We start from the raw sequence: 25,453 nt of genomic DNA on the forward strand, positions 1-25,453 counted from the left end.
TGAATATACTGAACAGATACCCATATTATAGTGGAAATGCTACAAAAGTGGAAAATTATCTGTTTATGTGTTCCTTAATTCAGTAATTCGACTGTCAAAACGATGTGAAAATCTTACTCTATGTCAAATAATTACCTGGTACTGAAACCTGAAAAAAAATGGGAATCTACCAGAGAGCCAAGAAATGTATCACATACACAAAAGAGACAGGCATTAAGAAGATAATTTTTTCTAAGAGAAGAAAGAGATTTCAAAAAGAATGGATACAGAGAAGGTATGATCATGCTCACAAACAAACCTTTTTGAATGATCAGAATTAATGCAATCACTGAAAAATGTTGAGAAGTTTGATTGGGAATCATCATAGAGAAAGGATTTACAGCACTCTTGGAAACCAAATGCTTTGATCTAAATACTTCCACAGGTTCTCTGATCTTCATGTGGTCTAAAATTTGTAGAGTTAATACCTCTCAGTAGAGATAAGAGAAAAAATGTTTCCCAAAGTAAGTGATAATATGATGAAATAGTCTTTTAAATGAATGAGAAAATGCAGGACTCCTAATTTTTATAGTAATGAAACTGTTATGTATATTTATCTTAATACATAAAAGGACAGACATCTTAGAGACTATGGTGTGTGTTTGCCAATCTTTCTCTCCCATAGGTGTCTAGCTTATTTGTCAACATCATGAAACCAGGAAACCAAACAAGTACTTTAGAATTTTTACTTCTGGGGTTTTGCCAAGATCCAGAGCATCAACCCATGCTATTTGGACTGTTTCTGTTCATCTTTGTGGTCGCTGTGCTTGGGAATCTGCTCATCATTCTGGCTGTCAGCGTTGACTCTCACCTACATATTCCCATGTACTTCTTCCTATGTAATCTATCCTTTTCTGACATTTGTTTCATCTCTACAACGATCCCTAAGATGTTGGTGAACATCCAAACACAGAGCAAGTCCATCACCTATGCAGAATGCATCACCCAGATGTATTTTTTCATGGTCTTTGGAGGCATGGACACATTTCTCCTCACCGTGATGGCCTATGACCGATTTGTGGCCATCTGTCACCCCCTTCACTATCCAGTCATTATGAATCCTCATCTAAGTGGCCTGCTAGTTCTTGTGTCCTGGTTCATTAGCTTCTCATATTCTCTGATCCAGAGTCTATTGATGCTGCGGCTGTCCTTCTGTACCAACCAAATAATCAAACACTTTTACTGTGAACATGCCACAGCCCTCACTATAGCCTGCTCAGACACACTAATCAATCATATTCTTCTTTATATAGTGACATGTGTCCTTGGCTTTGTTCCTTTCTCAGGGATCATTTACTCCTACTCTAAAATTGTTTCCTCTATTTTGAAAATTCCATCAACAGATGGAAAATATAAAGCATTTTCTACCTGTGGGTCTCACCTATTAGTGGTTTCTTTATTTTATGGGACAGGGCTTGGTGTATATCTTAGTTCTGATGCAACTTCCTCTTCATGGAAAGGCATGGTGGCCTCAGTAATGTATACAGTCATCACCCCCATGCTGAACCCTTTTATCTACAGCTTGAGAAACAAAGACATTAAGAAAGCCTTACAAACACTTGGGACAAACATTTTTTTAAGTGATAAGTTCACTGGTTTTAGATTTCTGAGATGACAAAAGTAATGTAGAAAAGAAATTCTGTCCCTTAATTATGTTGAATTTTTATCCAGTTTGTTCTTCGGTCTTTGATCAAAATTATATTGTGATTACTCTTTTCTGAAACATGTGATACCTCATTAATTATACTAAATCTATCCTCTTTCTCTCCTTAATATTACATTTTTTCACTTAAGATTAGTATTTACATTTCTGTAGGTCAATACAATCATTCAAATACCAATTCATGAGTAGTTTAATAAAAGTTATGAAATAGGTCATATATAGGACTTAAGTCCATGTATAGGTATATAATACCTGTAGCTGTAAGTTCTACATTAATTATGCACAGGCTAGAATGTATGTTGTTATTAGACATTGCTTTCTATACACACTGGAATTCTCTACTCACCACTCAGAAATCACCACTGAGATTTTAGACCTGAAATTTTCGACTGGAGAGAAAAATTTTATCATGCTATTACACGTTGACTGAAAAGTACTTCTATGATATGAATATTTTTTGTCCTCCTGACTTCTATGTTAAAATATTTAAACAGTGTGATTTATTTAAAAGGTAGGAATTTAGAAGCAATTAGGTTGATTTCTAATGCTACTCTCAGGAATAAAGCTTCTAATATAAACAGAAGACCCTAGGGAGCTTTCTTGTCTCTGCTACAACAGGAGAACATAGTAGAAAAATGACCAGAAAAGTGGCTCTCAGTAAACACCAAATCTGTCATTACTTAATTTAAAATTTCCCAATCTCTAGATGTGTGAGAAACAAATTTTATTAAATATCATGATATGTAAACATATTCTAAACATATTATCCCCTTTAAACTTGAAATGTCTGTAATGTCATAAAGCAATGTCAGAGATGCACTCTAAGGGGGATGACAGTAATTAGAAAATCTCTGTAATATAATGGAGATAATTCATAGAAGACATCACTAGAAATGTGCAAATAGCTACTTAGGAGATGTACCCAAATAGATGTTTCATCTTACTACTTGTATAATGTTCCATGGGTGTTTCTCAGCTCACCTGAAAAAACTGCTTTTCTCTTGGATGGCAGCCCCACTATGAATGGATAAAAGGCTGCCAGTTTGATCAAAGATAAAAACAGTCACTTCAAAGAGATAACGCGTGCTATTTCCCATTTGACCTTTTACTAATACAAGGGCATTGGCCAATCCCCTAGCCAATGCATTATGCAAAAAAAGAAATAGAAACTGGTCTATTAAAGTTATTGTTTTGTGAAAATTATCTTTGTAAATCGCTATAAAATTTTAAGCCCATCTGTCTTAGGGCTACAGTTAATAGTCCATCATCCAGAGAAGTTAGGAGAGAAAGCTGGAGGCAAGAAATGATGCTGAGGACATAGAGGAGTGCTACTAACCAGCTTTCCATTTATGGCTTCTTCAACCTGATTTATTTCTTTTTCTCATTATTATTTTTATTAACAAAATTTTAATTAAAATAGTCTATCACTTTTCCCCTTCTCTTTCCTTACTCCAACCCATCAAATGTCACTTAGCTCCAAGCCATTCCATACACCATCACCTCTCATCAAACACACATGTGCACACACACACACACACACACACACACACACACACATAAACACACACACACAGTTGCTCTGAGTCTGTTTGGTGTGGCTTGTGTGTATATAGTTTTAGTGCTGATACCATTGTTTTGGATAATTAATTAAAGGGGTCCACTTATAGAAGAGGCTAATTCTCCTTCTCAATACTCATTAGCTGCCTTTAGATTTAACTAGAGGTAGAACCCTGTGAGATTTCTCCCATCTCTGTTATCATTGCTATGGTTATTGTTGAGGTATTGTTTAAGTACCATGGGTGCTTTCTAGGAGTCACTCTCTCATAGCAGATTTCCTGGTCTCTAAGCTTTAAGTATCTTTTTTGTTCCCTCTTCAAGTTCCTTAGAGGTTGTGTGCAGGAACTGTATGTAGATGCACCTTTTGGAGCTGGTCTTCATGATCCCTTGATCTCTGCATCATAACCAGTTGTTTTCTGTAAAGTCATTTATTTCCTTCTTTATCCTTTAACACAATAGTTTTCACAATAGTTTTAATTATTAATTTGACATTGATACATCATCTCTCACTCCACAGAGATGCATTTAATAATAAAATAATAATATTTGCATAAGTTTACAAATTTACAAAGCACTTCCATGAATATCATTTTATTCTCTTCTAATTCATTTTTAAATGATAATGATAGAGTCTATGTAATTTTCTCATTTTCTAATACAAATCCCTACTAATTTCCTGAATTCTACACTATACTTACTCCAAATATTTACTGATAGAAAAATTATTGTATGAGTGTCTGATGTCACAAAAGAAAGCAGCAAGGCAGGAAGCACTATAACTAGATTCTCCAGAGCCTCAATGCTTAAGGATGTTTTATGCTTTATAAATGACTTCAGAATCACTAACTAGAAAAAGGAGAAAATATAGGGAATGCCTATGTCAGCAACTTAACAATATCCATGTGGGCAATTATATTCTCTTTTCCATTTAACTTGGTTATTTTATTTATTTACATTTAAAATGTTATCCCACATCCAAGTTTCTCCTCCACAAACCACCTGTCCCATCACCAATACCCCTATTTCTATGAGGATTCTGCCCACCCACATACCCACTGCTAGGAGTCAGTGGCAGGAACCTGCTGATTTATGCCTGCACCTAGAACTGAACTGAACTGGTCCTACAACTCCCTGTACCCAAATCCCATGGGGGAGAGAGCTGGACCCTCAGAAGTGCAGTCACTCCTAAGAACTAAGAGGAGACAAGTACTTTCTGCCCATATTCCTGACCCAGGAGGAAATCGACTAGTGCCATCTGTGCCCTCTAGGCACAGGGACCTAGGAGCAGTCAGGGGCAGGACCCTTTGGGTTTCTGCCTGTGCCAAGAGTTGAATGCTAGTCACCACACCTGAGAACATCTCCACACCAGAGAACAGAGGAAAGACCAACTCTTCTGGGCCAAACAAACTGGCTGGAGGCTTAAGGTCACAAAAAACCCAAGAGCAGCTCTCTGTTCCCAAATATAGCTAAAAGAAAACAGGTCTACAGGAGAACTAAAACACATACCTAATGGAGGGTCAAGCTACTGTCAGAAACAGCAAGACAAGCTAAGACCAGAGACAATGTGATGGTGAGAGGCAAGCACAGGAAACTAAGCAACAGACAGCAAGACTACTTGGCACCCTCTGAGTCCAATTCTCCCAACAAAGTAAATACTGGATATCCAAACACACCGGAAAAGCAAAATTTAGATTTAAAAATCACATTTTATGATGATAATGGAGGACTTTAAGAAGGCCATAAGTAACTCCCTTAGATAAATACAGGACAACACAAGTAAACAAGTATAAGCCCTTAGAGGAAAAACACAAAAATCTCTTAAAGAATTATAGGAAAAAAACAACCAAACAGGAGAAGGAATTGAACAAAACAATCCAGGATTTAAAAATGGAAAAAGAAACAATAAAGAAATCACAAAGGGAGACAACCCTGGAGATAGAAAAACTAGGAAAGAGATCAGGAGTCATAGATGCAAGCATCACCAACAGAATACAGGAAATAGAAGAGAGAATCTCAGGGATAGAAGATACCATAGAAAACATTGACACAACCATCAAAGATAATGTAAAGCAGAAAAGGCTACTACCCCAAAACATTCAGGAAATCTAAGACACAACGAGAAGATCAAACCTAAGGATAATAGGTATAGAAGAGAGTGAAGACTCCCAATTCAAAGGACCAGTAAATATCTTCAACAAAACCAGAGAAGGAAACTTCCCTAACCTAAAGAAAGAGATGCCCATAAACATACAAGAAGCCTACAGAACTCCAAATAGATTGGACCAGAAAAGAAACTCCTCCCATCACATAATAGTCAAAACACCAAATGCACAAAACAAAGAAAGAATACTAAAAGCAGTAAGGGGAAAAGGTCAAGTAACACATAAAGGCAGACCTATAAGAATTGCACCAGACTTCTCACCAGACACTATGAATCCCAAAATATCCTGGGCAAATGTCATATAGAACCTAAGATAACACAAAGGCCAGGCCAGGCTACTATATCCAGCAAAACTCTCAATTCACATAGATGGAGAAACCACGATATCCCCTGGCAAAACTAAATTTACACAATATCGTTCTATAAATCCAGGACTACAAAGGATAATAGACAGAAAACTCCAGCATAAAAAGGGAAACCACACCCTAGAAAAGCAAGAAAGTAATCTTCTTTCACTGAAACCAAATTAAGAGAAACACATGAACACACAAAGATAAGAGAGAACACACCTCTAGCAACAAAAATAACAGGAAGCAACAATCATTATTCCTTAATATCTCTTCAAATTAATGGACTCAATGCCCCAATAAAAAGACATAGATTAATGGACTGGATAAGTAAAGAGGACCTAGCACTTTGCTGCATAGAGGAAAAACACCTCAGAGACAAAGACTGACAATACTGCAGAATAAAAGGATGGAAAACAGCTTTCCAAGCAAATGTTCCAAAGAAACAAGCTGAAGTAGTCATTCTAATATCAAATAAAGTCAAGCCTCAAGCAAAAGTAATCAAAAGGGATAAAGAAGGAGACTTCATATTCATCAAAGGAAAAATCCACCAAGATGAACTCTCAATCCTAAAAATACATGTTCCAAATGCAAGGGCACCTAAATTCATTAAAGACACCTTATTCCTTCTGGTTGCTGCCCTCACGGAGAGCTGAAACCCAGCAAAGAGGAGTGACTTCAGGCCCAAGACTAGAGATAAAACCAACTTTTCTGCTCTAAGTGACCTGCCTGGTGGACTCAGGTCACATGTCCACAGGAACAGCTGAAAGCCAGTGGAAAGGAACGACTACACGCCTGAAAGAAGAACATTCTGTTCCCACAACTGGCTGAAAGAAAAGAGGAAAACAGGTCTGCGGCATTCCAAACACGCAGGGCTGTAAGATGGTCAAGCCACTGTCAGAAATAGCAAAACAAGGTAACACCAGAGACAACCCAATGCTCCCACCAAAGCAAACACTGAATATCCAAACACACCAGAAAGGCAAGATCTAGATTTAAAATCACAATTGACCATGATGATGGAAGACTTTAAGAAAGACATAAGGAAATCCCTTAAAGAAATGCAGGAAACCACAAATAAACAAGTAGAAGCCCTTAGAGAGGCAACACAAAAATCTCTGAAAGGATTACAGGAAAACACAATTAAACAGGTGAAGGAACTGAAAATGGAAATAAAAAAAATAAAGAAAGCACAAAGGGAGACAACCCTGGATATAGAAAACCAAAGAAGAGACAAGGAGCTGTAGATCATGAACAAAATACAATAGAAGAGAGAATCTCAGGAGCAGAAGATTCCATGGAAATCATCCACACAACTGTCAAAGATAATGGAAAATGGAAAAAGCTACTGACCCAAAACATACAAGAAAACCAGGATACAATGAGAAGATCAAACCTAAAGATATTCGGTATATAAGAAAGGGAAGACTCCCAACTAAAAGGACCAGTAAATATCGTCAACAAAATCATAGAAGAAATTTTCCCTAACCTAAAGAAAGAGATGCCCATAAACATACAAGAAACCTACAAAACTCCAAATAGATTGGACCAGACAAGAAACTCCTCCCATCACATAATAGTCAAAACACCAAATGCACAAAACAAAAGAAAGAATATTAAAAACAGAAAGGGAAAAAGGTCAAGTAACACATAAAGGCAGACCTATAAGAATTACCCCAGATTCTCACCAGACACTATGAAAACAAGAAGATCCTGGACAGATGTCATACAGACCCTCAGAGAACACAAATGCCAGCCCAGGTTACTGTATCCAGCAAAACTCTCAATTAACATAGATGGAGAAACCGAGATATTCCATGACAAAACCAAATTTACACAATATCTTTCTACAAATCCAGCGCTACAAAGGATATTAAATGGTAAAGCCCAACATAAGGAGGCAAGCTACACCCTAGAAAAAGCAAGAAACTAATCATCTTGGCAACAAAACAAAGAGAAGACAAGCATACAAACATAATTTCACCTCGAAGTATGAAGACATGAGGAATCAACAATCACCATTCCTTAATATCTCTCAACATCAATGGACTCAACTTCCTAATAAAAAGAAACAGATTAACAAACTGGATACATAATGAGGACCCAGCATTTTTCTGCCTACAGGCAACACACCTCAGAGACAAAGAAAGACACTACATCAGAATAAAAGGCTGGAAAACAACTTTCCAAGTACATAGTCTGAAGATGCAAGCTGGAGTAACCATTCTAATATCAAATAAAATCAATTTTCAACTAAAAGTCATCACAAAAGATGAGGAAGGACACTTCATATTCATCAAAGGAATAATCCACCAGGATTAACTCTCAATCCTAAATACCTATGCTCCAAATACAAGGGCACCTACATACATAAAAGAAACCTTACTAAAGCTCAAAGCACACATTGTACCTCACACAATAATAGTAGGAGATTTCAACACCCCACTCTCATCAATGGACTGATCATGGAAACAGAAATTAAACATAGACATAGACAGACTAACAGAAGTCATGAACCATATGGACTTAACAGCTATTTATAGAACATTCTATCCTAAAACAAAAGGATACACCTTCTTCTCACCACCTCATGGTACTTTCTCCAAAATTGACCATATAATTGGTCATAAAACAGGCCTCAATACATACAGAAAGACAGAAATAATCCCATGCGTCCTATCAGACCACCACGGGCTAAACCTGGTCTTCAATAAAAATAAGGGAAGAATGTCCACATATACATGGAAGCTGAACAATGCTCTACTCAATGATAACCTGGTCAAGGAAGAAATAAAGAAAGAAATTAAAGACTTCTTAGAATTTAATGAAAATGAAGGAACAGCATACCCAAACTTATGGGACACAATGAAAGCTGTCCTAAGAGGAAAACTCATAGCTCAGAGTGCTTGCAGAAAGAAATAGGACACAACATATACAACAGCTTGACAGCACATCTAAAAGCTCTAGAACAAAAAGAAGCAAGTACACCCAGGAGGAGTAAAAGGCAGGAAATAATCAAACTCAGAGCTGAAATCAACCAAGTAGAAACAAAAAGGACTATACAAAGAATCAACAGAACCAAAAGCTGGTTCTTTGAGAAAATCAACAAAATAGATAAACCCTTAGCCAGACTAACCCGAGGACACAGAGAGTGTGTCCAAATAAAATCATAAATGAAAAGGGAGACATAACTACAGATTCAGAGGAAATTCAAAAAATCATCAGATCTTACTACAAAAGCCTATATTCAACAAAACTTGAAAATCTGCAGAAAATGGACAATTGCCTAGAGAGATACTGTGGAAAGCTGCAATAACATTCACCATCACAAGATGGCGCTGGCTTCCACTGCGCCAGCCCGACTTCCTTTCAGGAACCTAGCTGTGTGCACATGTGCAAGAGTGTGTTCGCGCCAAGTCTTTGCCCACTCCGGGGCGTGCCTATGAGATCATGGATAAGCGACCAATCAGGTGTGGACGCGCCACGCTAGGGTGTATATAAGCAGTGCCATTCTGGGGCTCAGGTCTCTCCTCTTCAAGATGTAATGAACGCTTTGCTGCAGAAGGATCCTGGTGTCTGCGCGTCGTTCCTGCTGGCGAGACGTTGGGCGCGTGATATATGGTGCTGAAACCCGGGACAAACGCCTCACCATCACCGGCGCTGAGGAGAGCCTCCGTTCGCGGAGAGGGTCCAGAACTGCAAGTCGAAAGGTAAGCTCTGAGAGACATGTTTGGTCTTGATCTCTCTCATCTCTCTCCCCCATTAAAAGATGCAGTGGAAGCTTTTGTTATTGTTTTGGCAGCGCTCATTCTTTCTCTTTTGGTTTTCGATTTTGAGGCTGCCACTAGGCACAGTCAGAAATCGTGCCTAGAAGATGAGAAATGCTGCCCAACAGTAATAGCAGGACAGGGAATGCTAGGGGAGTTACAAGACAGCATGTCAGAAACAGAGCAGAATGAAAGATTAAAGAGCCCAAAGAGAAAAGGTGCACCTAAGAAAAAAGGCCCTTCCAAGGACCTTGGATCCGAGGAAGAGAGAGATAAGGGAAAGGACGCCCTGGGAGAGAAAAAGGGAGGAGATAAAAGGAACACAGTATTTTGGGAGGAATATTTTGTCTTTGTGCTTGTAAAAGGTGTGATTAGGCTCTGGAAACTTCACAGAGTCATACTGATCAGATTTGATAGAGGTAGACCACCTGAAACATTTATTCAGGAGAATCAAACAAAAAGATATCTCAATTCTTCATTTTTCCTACCCCCTACCCCCAAGGACATCTCAACGCCCATGCACAGCTTGATGGAGTTAATGCAATTGGGTTGTGAGTGGAAATATTCAGGACTGTGTTTCACTTCCATACCATTTGTGAATGTCAGTCGTGCTGCTCAGATATGCCGTAATATATCTCAGTATCTTACAGGAATTTGGTTTCAACATGTTGATGGACTAGTCCTGGAATTGAAACAATCCATCGTCCATATCAACTCCACTCGAGTGGATGGTCACCATGGAAGTGGTGGGAAAGGGGAAATCCTACCTCTCTGCTGACTCCTATTGGAATCTGGGTCCCTTTTAGTGGGACACCATCTAGTTTTTCCCCTTTGTCTATTGTCTGTCCTTGGTGCACCAAGCTGTCCATGTATGTCAGTTTATGTCTGTGGTTTTTGTTTCTCGTTGTTTAAATGTTTTATGTTTCATGTTCAAAAGAAAAAAATGGTAAAAACTTTATCTGCCAGTCGTTCACACCTTGATTTGGTTGTAACTCATTTCAAAAAAGGAACAAATGAATAAAAAGCAGTTTCAATGAGTCCTTGGAGCCCTGTATCTATAGCCAGGAGTCTAGGTCAGCTGGAGAAGCTGCGCGGGGATGAGCGTCTGCATGAGCTGATTATTAGACTTATCAGGTGACAAGGAGCTTCTCTTAAAATCATAGCTAAAAAAGTAAAAATGGTGCTTGGTCTAAAGATATGTGTAGCCACTTCAATTCTGTTTCTGTTCTGATTTAAATGTATAAATATGCTCTACATGCCTTGGTTATGGACTATTGGCTTTTAAGTTATTGGATATGGTTAAAAAGGTATAATATTGGTAACAAAAAGTTGACATAAAGCTGGTAATTTGGATGAAGTCATTCTAGATAACATGTGGCATGAGCCAACCTAGGGAAACAGGTCTAAATTGAGATAATATTTTTATAGAATTCTTATCCTAGAAATCAGGCTTCTAAAAGATTTTAGGACAATATCTCTTTGTTGAGGTATTGGAGACCGCACCATCATGCGTTCATATGTAGGAATTGGCAGTCAAACTTTGTAGCATGAAGGATAGACTCGGTGTTTTGGAGACTAGATTTTGGAGACTAGGTTGAGTTTTGCTTTCCAAAGTTGTGGTTTGCCCTGAAGTTACTGTATTTTGATGTTAATTCCACTGCCCCAAGGACAGCTGCCTAGTCACTACTCAGAACTCAGGTGACCTTGTGGTTGTGCTCTGGTGTTACAAGGAGAATTTAAGGATTTGATTAAGGATTGCCAGTGTTACATTGACTAACTCAAACTTATTTATAATTGAGGAAAAATCAAACAGGTAGAGATTGTTACAGGATTTATGAAGGGTTGATGAGGTTTTAGAACTTGTGAGAGCATTACACCCAGTTTGCTTACTCCAACTGCCATTTCAAGACAGATTTAGAGGATTGATTTTATGCAATTTGTTTATGTCATAGCGATTGTGAGTTTTCATTTCCTGAGCTTGCTTATAATTTTAGAGAGCCCATAAAGTGATATCATTAGGAATGGCTAATAGCCTTATATTATGTAATTTTGTTGCTTCTTCAATGTAAGAAGATAAAACTTTGAATCTTTCAGTGTATATGGGAATTTTTACTACAAACCTTTGCTCTCAAAATGAGCTTTAATATTTGGGGAGTAGCTGTTATACTACTCCAGAAAAGAATATTTGAAACTAATTTTAAGTTCTAAGGATATGTTAATTGGCTAAATACCTCACCTTACCAGAGGACTTAACCCTTTGTTATCCACATTGGAGATAAAGCTTCAGTTGTGTTAATACGAACTTGTAGGCTAGAGTCATGGAAGTATTTTAAAAAAGAAACCTGGTGAAACATACCTTATTCCAAACAGCAATCAAATTGGTTATTACAAAATACTGATATTTGGCCTATTACATATACAAATTTTTCAGGCAAAATTGATAATTTTACTCTTTACATGCTTTTATACTTCCTGTATATTTGTACATGCAACCCATAGGAAATGCGCTTACTGTATCTATAGGTGGTTCATCTAATGAAAAGGCTACATGTATGATTGGATCACTTGTTTATTCTCTTGAGTTTCTGCTGCTTCAGCACAGATTATTAAATTCTGTGCTTTAGCCACTGTTTTTTAAGTCAAGCTTTCAATTCATATTCTGATAGCCAATGTGTGGCTTGTGGTTTACAATTGATTTCAATTACTTAATGCTTTACTAGAGGCAAGTTTTCTACATGAAATCAGTGATTTCAGTGTGAATTGTCTGACAACTCACTGTCCTTTCAGTGCTCTGGCTCAGACAACTAAACAAAACCATAGACCCAGCTCTTTGAAAATGGTAATGGAGTTGATAGCACACCCTCACGAAAAGAGGAAGACTCCGTTTGCTTACTTTCAATTCCCAGCCTCACCCTGCCAACTCAGGGATTTCTAAATAAGGCTAAATCTGGACCTTGTTTACAGGATTTGTCATTTCTAATTAATGCTTAAGACTTGTGAGGTGCTGAAGAGATGGCTTAGTGGTTAAGAGCTAAGGAACTAAGTACTGTTCCTTTGTAGGCCATTTGGGAACTCAAACTAGATTGCCTGGACCCCTTAACGAGGGATGACAATGATACTAGACAGTTTATATCTTAATAAATAAAAAGGGGGAGTTATATCCCCGTATGCTATGTATGCTATACAATTATTTAATAATACTCCTTTTATTTCTAATTTTAAAATTTGGATGCCAAGGAACTCTGAGTTTATGGCACCCTACAACTAGGCATACTTCTGCCTAGGTGAACATATTGGCATGATCCTGTTCAGATATTTTATATGGGGAAGAGGAAATGTTTGTGTTTTTTCTACAGGATGCTACAAGAGTATGCCAGCTGCCAGAGGTGGTTGCTGAGACTTGCTGATCCTGGTTGAATAAAGATTCAGCTCTCGTGGTTCGGGTCCCTGGAGTCATTCCCGTGTCCTTGGAGGAAGACGGAGGATTCCCCCACATTTTTTGTCATCACAGAGATTTTGACGTTGCTGCAATCATTGTGTCCCATCCCACTGCAGCCTGCACTCCAACCCTCTGTGCACTGCTGCTTGCTGGAAGCTGTTGTGGACTGGGGAACTCTGCCCTGGTTGTACAGATCTCAGACATGGTTCCATTGACTGCTGGTTGTTCCAGAGAAGAATGGCTGATCCTAAACTGTCCTGGGAAAGACCTTGTTACTTTTGCTGCTATTGTAGCAGCCATTACTGCTGCAGCCATTGTGTCTGTAGTGTCTAGAGTTACCCTCCCCCAATCTATTGTTAGGCAAGCACAGTGGGTGAACTTTCTGGAGTAGTTGCTAACAATTGGGAATTCTAAATTTTATTATAGGAGCGGCTTGACTATGGCCCTTGGTGGTAGCAGCTGAGGAGAACCAGATGAGGTGCCCACTACTTATCGGGAGTGGCTCTGTTTGGTGCAGCCCTATGCTGTGGATTAGTGTTCATGCTATGGTTGGTTTGCAAACTCAGATCTCAACAGAAACGTGACAAGGTCGTTATCACTCAAGCACTTGTGGCCATTGAACAAGGGGCCTCCCCTGGAATTTGGTTATCTATGCTCAGGAATTAGTCGGTATCTGAGTTCTCTGCTCTTGCACCCCATGAATTTGTGGATCCATTGCACTGGATGAGAGAGACTCAATGATTCTTTGATCAGCCCTTCTATATCGCTGAGGTTTCCTCATTGCACATGATAGGGTGATCATGATTTCCCCACTAACTCATTTTCTGGCTGGTCTCTTTTGTAGAGTTCGCCCTAGGTCGTTTAGCAGTTACTGTCACACAGCACTGCGGTTTCCAGAGACGGGCAACTTTTCTCATGCACAGACCAATCTAAGACACGGGGCCCGGTGGCGATAGGGTTACCCTACAATGGATAAGGCTGTGACATTAGAGGAACGACCTAAGACAGGAGCCACAGCAGATGGACGTAACTGCAGAGGCCTAGACCAGCCTCATTCTAGTAAAACAAAAAGGGGGAGATGTGGAAAGCCGCAATAACATTCGCCATCACAAGATGGCGCTGGCTTCCACTGCACCAGCCCGACTTCCTTTCAGGAAGCTAGCTGTGTGCGCATGTGCAAGAGTGTGTTCGCGCCAAGTCTTTGCCCACTCCGGGGCGTGCCTATGAGATCATGGGTAAGCGACCAATCAGGTGTGGACGCGCCGCGCTAGGGTGTATATAAGCAGCGCCATTCTGGGGCTCAGGTCTCTCCTCTTCAAGATGTAATAAACGCTTTGCTGCAGAAGGATCCTGGTGTCTGCGCGTCGTTCCTGCTGGTGAGACGTTGGGCGCGTGACAAGATACCAGGTCCCAAAGTTAAAATAGGAACAGATAAAGCAAACAATCCCATAACTCCTAAGGAAATAGAAGCAGTCATTAAAAGGTTCCCAACCAAAAAGAGCCCAGGTCAAGATGGGTTCAGTGCAGAATTCTATCAGACCTTCATAGAAGACCTCATACCAACACTATCCAAACTATTCCACGAAATTGAAACAACTGGAGCGCTACCAAATTCCTTCTATGAAGCCACAATTACTCTTATACCTAAACCACACAAAGACCCAAAAAAGAGAACTGCTTGGTTAAAGTCACACCGAGGTATTTTATATTATTTGGGACTATTATGAAGGGATTTTTATGATTCCTCTCTATAGGCTTCTACTTGTTTATTATGTTTTCCTGTGTTTCTCTAAGGGAGTTCTTCATGTCTTTCTTGAAGTCCTCCAGCATCATGATCAAATGTGATTTTAAATCTAGATCACGCTTTTCTGGTGTGTTTGGATATTCAGTGTTTGCTTTGGTGGGAGAATTGGGCTCCAATGATGCCATGTAGTCTTGGTTTCTGTTGCTTGGGTTCCTGTGCTTGTCTCTCGCCATCAGGTTGTCTCTGGTGTTACCTTGTTCTGCTATTTCTGACAGTGACTAGACCGTCCTATAGGCCTCTGTGTCAGGAGTGCTGTAGACCTGTTTTCCTGTTTTCTTTCAGCCAGTTATGGGAGCAGAGTGTTCTGCTTTTGGGCGTGTAGTCTTTCCTGTCTACTGGTCTTCAGCTGTTTCTGTGGGCCTGTGTCCTGAGTCCACCAGGCATGTCGCTTGGAGCAGAAAAGGTGGTCTTACCTGTGGTCCCGCAGCTCAAGTTGCTCATGGGGGGCTGCTTTTGAGCTCTCGGTGAGGGCAGCAACCAGGAGGGTCTGCACCACTTTTTGCCAGAGCCCCCGTGCACCGCCGTCGCAGATGGCATTAGGTGTTTTCCTCTGGAGTCAGAAATGTGGGCAGAGTGTAGTCTCTTCTGGCTTCCCAGGTGTGTCTGCCCCTCTGAAGGTTTAGCTCTCCCTCCCACGGGTTTTGGGTGCAGAGAACTGTTGACTGTGTCCCTTCAGGTCCAAGCAGTGTCTGGACTGCGGGGGACCTGCCGCTCCAATGTCCCTATCTTCCGGTTCCCAGAGGCCATATACAGTTTACTCTTGGGCCAGGGATGTGGGCAGGGATGGGCAGTATTGGTGGTCTCTCCTGCTCTACAGTCTCAGGAGTGCCCACCTGTCCAGGCAGCGAGCTCTCTTTCCCAAGGGGTTTGGGAGCAGTGAGCTGTGGGCTGGGATCAGTGAGGCTGGGGCTCCAGCTAAAAACCGGAAGTGTCCGGTCCCAGAGGAATTTTGCCCCTGTGTGTCCTGAGTCCACCAGGCAAGTCTCCAGGCAAGTCTCTTGGAGCAGAAAAGTTGGTCTTTTTTTTTCTTTTTTTTTTCTTTTCTTTTTTTTCGGAGCTGGGGACTGACCCCAGGGCCTTGCGCTTGCTAGGCAAGCACTCTACCACTGAGCTAAATCCCCAACCCCAGAAAAGTTGGTCCCACCTGTGGCTCAAGTTTGCTTCTGGGGGGCTCCTTTTGAGCTCTCTGTGAGGACGGCAACCAAGAGGGCCTGCACCACCTTTTCCAGGAGCCCTCGTGCACCGGGGTCCCAGATGGCCTTAGGTGTTTTCCTCTGGAGTCAGAAATGTGGACAGAGTGTAGTCTCTTTGGGTCTTCAATTCTATATCACTGATCTACCTTCCTGTCTCTGTTCCAATACCATTCAGTTTTTTTCATAATTGCTCTGTAATTCAGCTTGAGGGCAGGGATGGTGATTCCCCCAGAATTTCTTTTATTGTTGAGAATAGTTTTCGCTATTCTGGATTTTTTGTTATTCCCAATGAATTTGCAAATTTCTCTTTCTAACTCTATGAAGAATTGGATTGGAATTTTGATAGGGATTGCTTTGAACTTGTAGATTGCTTTGAGCCAGATGGCAAGTTTAACTATATTAGTCTTGCCAACCCATGAGCATGGGAGATCTTTCTATCTTCTGTGATCTTCTTCAATTACTTTTTCAGAGACTTGAAGTTCTTGTCATACAGACCTTTCACTTCCTTGGTTAGAGTCATACCAAGGTATTTTATGCTATTTGGGACTATTGTGAAGGGTGTCATTTCCCTAATTTCTTTCTCAGCTTGTTTCTTTTTTGTGTAGAGGAAAGCTCCTGATTTCTTCGAGTTAATTTTATACCCAGACACTTTGCTGAAGGTGTTCATCAGGTTTAGTATTTCTCAGGTGGAACTTTTGGGATCACTTAAATATACAATCTTATCATCTGCAAATAGTGATATTTTGACTTCTTACTTTCCAATCTGTATCCCTTTGATCTCCTTTTGTTGTCTGATTGCTCTGGCTAGAACTTCAAGAACTATATTGAATAAGTAGGGAGAGAGTGGGCAGCCTTGTGTGTCAGGAGTGCTGCAGACCTGTTTTCCTGTTCTCTTTCAGCCAGTTATGGGAACAAAGTGTTCTGCTTTCAGGCGTGTAGTCCTTCCTGTCTATTGGTCTTCAGGTGTTCCTGTGGTCATGTGTCTTGAGTCCACCAAGCAGGTCACTTCGAACAGAAAAGTTGGTCTTACCTCTGGTCTCAGGCCTGGAATCGCTCCTCAGAGCCGGGTTTCAGCTTTCCGTGAGGACAGCAACCAGAAAGGCCTGCCTGGCCTTCTCTCAGGACCCTGTACACAGGGGGCACAGATGGCACTAGGCATTTTCCTCTAGAGTCAGAAATGTGGGCAGAGAGTAATCTCCTCTGGCTTCCCAGGCATGTCTGCTCCTCTGAAGGTCTAGCTCTCCCTCCCATGGGATTTGGTGCAGGGAGCTGTTTGACCGGGTCCCTTCATATCCGGACGGTGTCTGGACCGCAACGTTGAGTGCCCCTACCTTCCCGTTCTCAGAGGTCCTATACAGTTTCCTCTTCAGCCAGGGATGTGGGCAAGGTTGGTCTGGGCTGTGAGCTCTCTCTCCCTATCCAAGACTTTTAACATGAAGTGTTGTTGAATTTTGTCAAATGTTTTCTCAGCATGTGATGAGATGATCATTTGGGTTTTTTCTTTGAGTTTGTTTACATAGTGGATTACATCGATGGATTTTCATATATTGAACTGTCCTTGCATCCCTGGGATGAAGCCTACTTGATCATGATGGATGATTGTTTTGTTGTGTTCTTGGATTCAGTGTGCAAGAATTTTACTGAGTATTTTTGCTTCAATATTCATAACGGAAGTGGTCTGAAGTTCTCTTTCTTTGTTGGGTCTTTGTGTAGTTTAGGTATAAGAGTAATTGTGGGGGTTGGGGATTTAGCTCAGTGGTAGAGCACTTGCCTAGCAAGCACAAGGCCCTGGGTTCGGTCCCCAGCTCCGAAAAAAAAAAAAAGAAAGAAAGAAAAAAGAGTAATTGTGGCTTCTTAGAAGGAATTAGGTAGTATTACTTCTGTTTCTATTTTGTGGAATTGTTTGGATAGTATTGGTATGAGGTCTTCTATGAAAGTCTGATTGACTTTTGCACTAAACCCATCTGGTCCTGGGCTTTTTATGGTTCGGAGACTTTTCATAAATACTTCAATTTCTTTAGGAGTTATGGGATTGTTTAGATGGTTTATCTGATCTTTTCCACCTGATTTTTTTCTAGAAAAGCTTCCATTTCCTCCAGGCTTCCCAGTTTTGTTGAATATAGGCTTTTATAGTAGGATATCATATATTTTTGAATTTCCTCAGATTCTGTTGTTATGTCTCCCTTTTCATTTCTGATTTTATTATTTTGAATACTACCTCTGTCCCATCTGATTCGTCTGGCTAAGAGATTATGTATCTTTTTGATTTTCTCAAAGAACCAGCTCCTGGTTTTGTTGATTGTTTTTGTACAGTTCTTTTTGTTTCTACTTGGTTGATTTCAGCCTTGTGTTTGATTATTTCCTGCTGCCTACTCCTCTTGGGTTTATTTGCTTCTTTTTGTTCTTGAAATTTTCAGTGTACTGTTAAACTACTGCTGTATATTCTCTCCAGTTTCCTTTCAGAGGCACTCATAGGTATGAGTTTTCCTCTTAGTGCTGCTTTCATTGTGTTCCATAAGTTTTGTATCAGACCATGTATATACAGCCACCAAACCCAGCAATTTTGCTGATGTCTAGGAGTGCATGCTAACAGGAGTCTGATATAGCTGTCTCCTGAGATGCTCTGCCAGAGCATGACAGATACAGAGGTGAATGCTTACAGCCAGCCATTGAACTGAGAATGGGTTCCCCATTGGAGGAGTTAGAGAAAAGATTGAACAGCTTTGCAACCTCATAAGAACAACAATACCAACTAACCAGAGCTCCCAGGGACTAAACCGCCACCCAAAGAATATACACATGGACAGACCCACGGCTCCTGTTGTATATGTAGCAGAGAATGACCTTGTTGGGCACCAATTGGAGGAGAAGACCTTGGTTCTACAAATTCTGGATGCCCCAGTGTAAGAGAATGTCAGGGCACTGAGACTAGAAGGTGTGGTTGAATGAGTGGGGGAACACCGTCATAGAATAAGAAGGAGGGGTGAGTGGGATAGGGGGCTTATGGGTGGCAAATCTGGAAAGGGGATAACATTTAAAATGTAAATAAAAGTCCAACAAAAAACAAACAAAGAACAACAACAAAAGAAATGACAGATTTGGTGTCTACTGAAAGGCAATTTTCTTTTTTATAGATAGTGTCTTCCTATTATGGTCTGCTATATTGTGGCAGAGGTACAAAAATTTCTAGGGGACTTAATTCTTATATGAAGCTTTATTCCCGAGGCCACTATTATTGATTCCAAATTTTTCTTTTTAATAAACATCAAATTGCTCATAACAATTTAACATATACAGTTAAGGGATAAACATTCACAGCATAGAATAGCATGATAAAAAATTCCTTTCAAGTGGAAATTTCCAGTCTAAAATATCAGAGGTCATTTTTGAATGGTAAGTAGAGACTTTTATGGTAAGGTCCAGCCTTAAAGAAAGGAATGTCTACTACTAACATATGGACTAGCATGTCCATTATTACTGTATCATTTATAGCCATGGGTATTGTGTTGCAGGAATTTCCAACCCCAAAAAGTCCATATAAACACACACACATACAATCCAGTTATTATAAGTTAAATGCTAGATTGGACATATCTAATACTTTACTACTATATTCTCCATCTATAAGACCCCTTGATATTTGCAGCTTCTACTGACAACATGGTTCTGGTCCATTGTGGCTACCTCCTCTTCTTTTTTCATCTTTTTACTCTCTTCTATTTCTCTACATGCCCCAACTCATGAACATCCAGTCCCACCTTAATCCTCCACTGCCCCATTACAGGCTTTAGCCTTTATTGACCAGTTAAATGGAAAGAAGGTTCATATGAGATCACCTGAGTATGTGATATACTGCAGGGGCAATCCCTCTTAAGCAAGCAGATTTAGCATTTGAATACAAACATTGTCAGGCCAACCCACAACAGTGTTGTGTGCATATATGTGAACTTACAATCTATAAATGAACTATTTCATAACTCTATTAAACAATTCATGAGTTGGTAATCAAATGGTTGTATTGACCTACAAAATGTAAGCAATATACTGAAGTGAAGAAATATGTCATGTAAGGAGAGAGGAGAAGTTACAGAACTGCTAATAACAAAGGAGGAATCATAGAATTTTCAGATAAAAATATTCACAGTACAATTTTAATCAAAGACAGAACAACAAACTGGATAAAAATTCTACATGATTAAAATACAAATTTCTTTAGCCAAAATGCTTTACTTTTTGTCATCTCAGAAGTCTAAAACCAGTGAACTTATCACTTAAAATTATTCTCCCAAGTTCTTGTAAGGCCTTCTTAATGTCTTTGTTCCTCAAGCTGTAGATGAAAGGGTTCAGCATGGGGGTGATGATTGTATACATTACTGAGGCCACCATGCCTTTCTCAGAAGAGGAAGATGCATCAGAACTAAGGTACACACCAAGGCCTGTCCCATAGAATAAAGAAACCACTGATAGATGAGACCCACAGGTTGAAAATGCTTTATATTTTCCATCTGTTGATGGGATTTTAAGAATAGAGGTAACAATTTTGGAATAGGAATAAATGATCCCTGAGAAAGGAACAAAGCCAAGGACACATGTCACTATATAAAGAAGAATATGATTGATTAGTGTGTCTGAGCAGGCTATAGTGAGGGCCTGAGCAAGCTCACAATAAAAATGTTTAATTACTTGATTGGTACAGAAGGAGAGTCGCAGCATCAACAGACTCTGAATCAGAGAATATGAGAAGCTAGTGAACCACGATACCAGAACCAGCAAGCCACTTAGATGAGGATTCATAATGACTGGATAGTGAAGGGGGTGACAGATGGCCACAAATCGGTCATAGGCCATCACAGTGAGGAGAAGTGTGTCCATGCCTCCAAAGACCATGAAAAAATACATCTGGATGATGCATTCTGCATAGGTGATGGACTTGCTCTGTGTTTGAATGTTTACCAACATCTTAGGGATAGTTGTTGTGATAAAACAAATGTCAGAAAAGGAGAGATTAGATAGGAAGAAGTACATGGGAGTATGCAGGTGAGAGTCAATGCTAACAGCCAGAATGATGAGCAGATTCCCAAGCACAGCGACCACAAAGATGAACAGAAACAGTCCGAATAGCATGGGTTGATGCTCTGGATCTTGGGAAAACCCCAGAAGTAAAAATTCTAAAGTACTTGTTTGGTTTCCTGGTTTCATGTTGTTGACAAAGAAGCTAGACACTTTTGGGAGAGAAAGATTGGGAAATATACACCACAGTCTCTAAGGTCTCTGTCCTCATATGTATTGAAAGAACTGGATGTAAAGTTTTATTACAATAAAATTAGGAATCCTGCATTTTCTTATTCATTAAAAAGATGGTCTCATAGTATTAACCTTTCCTTTGGGAGGCTTGTCTTTTTTTCTTATCTCATTTTGAACTACTAACTCTACAAATTTTAAACCATATGAATCCCAGAGAACCTCTGGAAGTAGTTATATCAGAGCACTCAGCTTCCAAAAGTGCTGTAAATCCTTTCTCTATGATGGATCCAACTTTGATTCCCAATCTCATTTCTCAACACTTTTTAGTTGTTACATGAAATTCTGATCATTCAGAAAGGTTTTTGTTTGTGAACATGATCTTACATTCTTGGTATCCATTCCTTTTGAAATCTCTTTCTTCTTTTAGAAACCTTTATCTTCTTAATGCCTGCCTTGTTTATGTATGTGATACATTTCTTCACTGTCTGGTTGATTCCCATTCCCATCAGTTCTCAATACCAGGTGATTATTTGACAAAGAGGGAGATTTTCACACTTATTTGGCAGCTGAATTAGTAAATCAATGAACATGTTAAAAATAATTTTTTACTTTGGTAACATTTCCACTTCAATCTGGGCATCTTTCCAAAATCTTCAACAACTTTAGCTCTAAAGAAAAGTATTATAGAGATAAGATAAGTAAGATAGGAGGAAGGTTAAAAAAAAGTCTCTACTTATTACTATGGCCCTTCAATCAATTCTAATTCATTCATTTCCTCGCACAGATACCTACATGTCCAAACAAGTTATAATATTTTCCCTTATACTGATTTTTCATGTAATCATACTATGCACCTTTCTTACAGAAACATCAAGAATAATCTATTCCTGAGTCATCAACACCATGGCTCATGGTTCTTTCCTCAATTTCTTGCAATTAGAACCAAGGTAATTGGAAGAATAAATACAGAAATTGAATGTTACAAGACATTTACAAAGAATTGACAGGGATGGCTGTGTTTAAAATATAAATAAAAGTTTCTTCTAAACTTTCATCTTTGAAAATACTCATACTAATTTTCTTCATCCTTTCATTTGCATGTAAAATGACCAAACACCTTCCATATCTGAGTAAAAACCCCTCTTCTTAAATGTGATTAAGGTAAGAAGATATTCAGTCAGAAGCATGTCTTTATTTCCTGGATAATCAAATATTACTTCTTTAAACCAAAGTTTAAGATAAAATTAATAAACATGTTCTATGATAAGTGTAATATAAATGACAAAGAGAAAGCAGAAAGCATGAACCTTAAATCTGAAAGATAAAGTAGAGGGTCTGGATGCTACAGGCATGGAGGTATTCAGAAGTCACATGGGCTGGGATTATAGCTCAGTGTTTATATGCTTGCTCAGCATCTGCAAGATTCTAGATTTCATCCAAGAAATACACAAAAATTTTGTTCACTGCAGTGTTAGCCTATCTCATGAATTCCTACCGATAGTAAAAGCAACAACTAAACTATTATTTAAAAGAACTGTGACATTATAAATACCACCCTCTTAAGTAGCTCACATATAAGAAACAATCTACTTGTTCTGTTCCTAGTGTCTAGTATTGCTGGAGAAAAAGGTGAGTTATATCAGTAAGTACCAAAGACTTGGTTTAGACTTTCATTGGTTCTTGAAAGTTTTGTGGAAACTCTTCTTTAAGAAAAGTTTCCTTGGGCGGGTCTGTGTTTGATGTAGTGAAAATAACAATGCAGTTTTGTTTTAACACTCACATTTTCACCTCTGACAAGTAGAGATGGATGTAGGAGGTGGTAGTTTTAATACCGAATAATTAAACACTAGGATAAAGTTTATTTGCTTAGTGGGATCAGAGGGCATCTTTTTTTTTTTTTACTAATTGGATATTTTTTTATTTATTTACTTTTCAAATGCTATCTCCTTTCCTGGTTTCTCATCCATAAACCCCCTATTTCATTCCCCCTCCCTCTTCTTCTATGAGGATGTTCCCCCACCCATTCACCCACCCCTCCTGCCTTCCTGCCCTGACATTCTCCTACACTGTGGGGGATCAAGCCTTGGCTGGGCCAAGGGCTTCTCCTCCCATTGGTGCAGAGAGCGTGTTTGAATGCAATATGGGTTGGTAAATTAAGGGATGGTGTCCCTGAAGATGGGTGTCTGACAAAAGAATTATCTAGTTGGAGATATGAGAATAATGATTTTTTTAGTAGGGAAAACTAAGAGCCCAAATCAAAGAATCAATCAAGGAAACAAGTGTTCCTAGGAAAAGGGTTCAAGTGCACAGTTGTAAAAGGAATGGTGAAGAATTACATGTCAAATATAGTCCAGGACAACTCCCAGAATACATAGACATATATAGAGAGAGGTAGTGATGGATGGATGATACACAAGCCTTGGATCATAATACACAAGGCTTGATGATGGATGATACAATGCACTGACTACACTGAAAAAATCGCTTTATAAATTATGATTTTTTTTTCCTTGTGGCTTGGACCCAAAAAAAGGATTTAGAACAGAGAAAAGTAAGGATAGAGGCAGAGTAGTATGAGTTTTTCACATCATTATACATGAAAGGAGAAACTCAAGCTCTCTTTAATAGAAGATAAGAAATAAGAATTAGAGCAAGTAGAAAGATTATGCTTGCTAACAGAGTCTGCTTGAGGATGAGACTTACTCAAGTAAATAAAAAAATAATGTAGCCAACGATTCTCTAATGTTTCCAAATCTAAGTGGTATGAGGTAGAGAGGACTTAATAGTTAATCTCTTCTATTCTCCTATTTTTCTTATTTCACCTATATTATTCCAGTGTTTATGCACTAAAGATCTTTGTAGTGTCTCTTCAAAAATCTGTATATTGCTTTTGTTCAATAGAGTAATTAAATGTAAGTAGATACAGGCATAAATTCATCTGCATCTACATAGAGAATTCTCAACAAATAGAAAGGAAATAGTTGGTGTTTGAACAAATGTCTGATCACCTGCTTCTCAGTGCATTTCTGAACATCATCTCATACCTGATCCTCACACACTTTGGCATGTATGCAAAGACCCTAATGCAATGTCTATCCCGTACAAGTATTTATTGCATATCATAGGGGGTAATACTTGAAGGCATTTGGACTCCTACTTACTTGAGAAATGATTAATAAAAAGTTTACCCACCATCCTTCCTTGGCAGGGAAGACACCATGATCAAAAATGTGAATAACCATTGTACTCCAGATGTTCTGAGTTCTGAGATTTCCCCAAATGTGGAAAACTCAACTGAAAACTCATAGTTTACAGTAGTAAGATAGTTCCTTCATCTACCTCCTCTTAAATTAAAAAAAAAATCTTGGTCTTTTAGTCTGTTCTCATCTTCACATTATAAAGGAGAGACACGAATATGCTGTTTATAGATAAATTCAGATTTTAGAAACTAATTTTCTTGATAACAGCAGGCAGACTCTTTTGTCTTGAAGAGAAATTCTAGTAAGCACACCATACAAAAGGAAATTAGGAGTAGAAAGGGAGGCTGGTCTATCAGAAGCCCGAGATAGTCTTAAACAAATGAGTATGAAAGAAAAACCACAAATGTTTACTGTAGACTGAGAGAGAATGGAAGCTCTAGCTTTCTTGGTTGAGATCATAAGATAAAATAATGAAAGGAGAACAACTTTACTGTAAATTGTATCTCCAGGTTCTACCAGGTACAACTCATAATGGTAACTAAGTCACTAAACTGTTTGGGGAAGTCTTCAGGTATCAAAGCATCATGATGTACCTGCAAAAATCCCCAACCAAACAAAAAAACCAAAAATACAAAACAAAACAAACAAACAAAAAAAACCCCAAAACCCAAACCAAACCAAAAAATAAAACCATATTATCTCCTAAGCAATCTACCTACAATAATATAAATTCAAAGTAAAGGGTCACTATGAAAATGTAACTTAAAGCAAATATCTTATTGGCTCTATTTTTTCAGTATGTCTCATAAGAAAACCTCTACATGAAATAGCTATAAAATTAATACTTTTCCTATCAACCATTTCATTCTCCATTTGCATCAACATTTGTTTGACTATATAGGCTTGGCAATATATTCTCACCATGGATCTATTCCTTCAAATTTTACTTGCTCAAGGAGTGTTGGTTATTATAGAAGGTCTTCGAAAAGAAAAAGGTGAAAGAACCAAACATGGAGAAAAGAACCTGGATGATTTCTTC

At 39.0% G+C, this 25,453-nt stretch overlaps 2 protein-coding genes across 3 annotated transcripts; one reads left to right on the forward strand and one right to left on the reverse strand.

Moving 5' to 3' along the window:
- Positions 1-688: 688 nt before the first annotated feature.
- Positions 689-1,654, forward strand: Or7h7 (olfactory receptor family 7 subfamily H member 7). The gene has a single exon (NM_001000859.2). It carries the CDS (start codon positions 689-691, stop codon positions 1,652-1,654), a length of 966 nt encoding a protein of 321 aa, NP_001000859.2.
- A 14,877-nt stretch (positions 1,655-16,531) lies between these two features.
- Or7h7b (olfactory receptor family 7 subfamily H member 7B) lies at positions 16,532-21,193 on the reverse strand. 2 transcript variants are annotated; one of them, XM_087563044.1, is made up of 2 exons: positions 20,268-21,193; positions 16,532-16,568 (listed from the first exon to the last, which is right to left on the reverse strand). In XM_087563044.1, exons 1-2 carry the CDS (start codon positions 21,167-21,169, stop codon positions 16,532-16,534), a joined length of 939 nt encoding a protein of 312 aa, XP_087419170.1. In that variant the 5' UTR covers positions 21,170-21,193.
- Positions 21,194-25,453: the final 4,260 nt, after the last annotated feature.

The sequence above is a fragment of the Rattus norvegicus genome, chromosome 8, assembly GCF_021556685.1.
Source record: "Rattus norvegicus strain SHRSP/BbbUtx chromosome 8, alternate assembly SHRSP_T2T, whole genome shotgun sequence".
In the NCBI taxonomy this organism is placed as follows: Eukaryota; Metazoa; Chordata; class Mammalia; order Rodentia; family Muridae; genus Rattus; species Rattus norvegicus.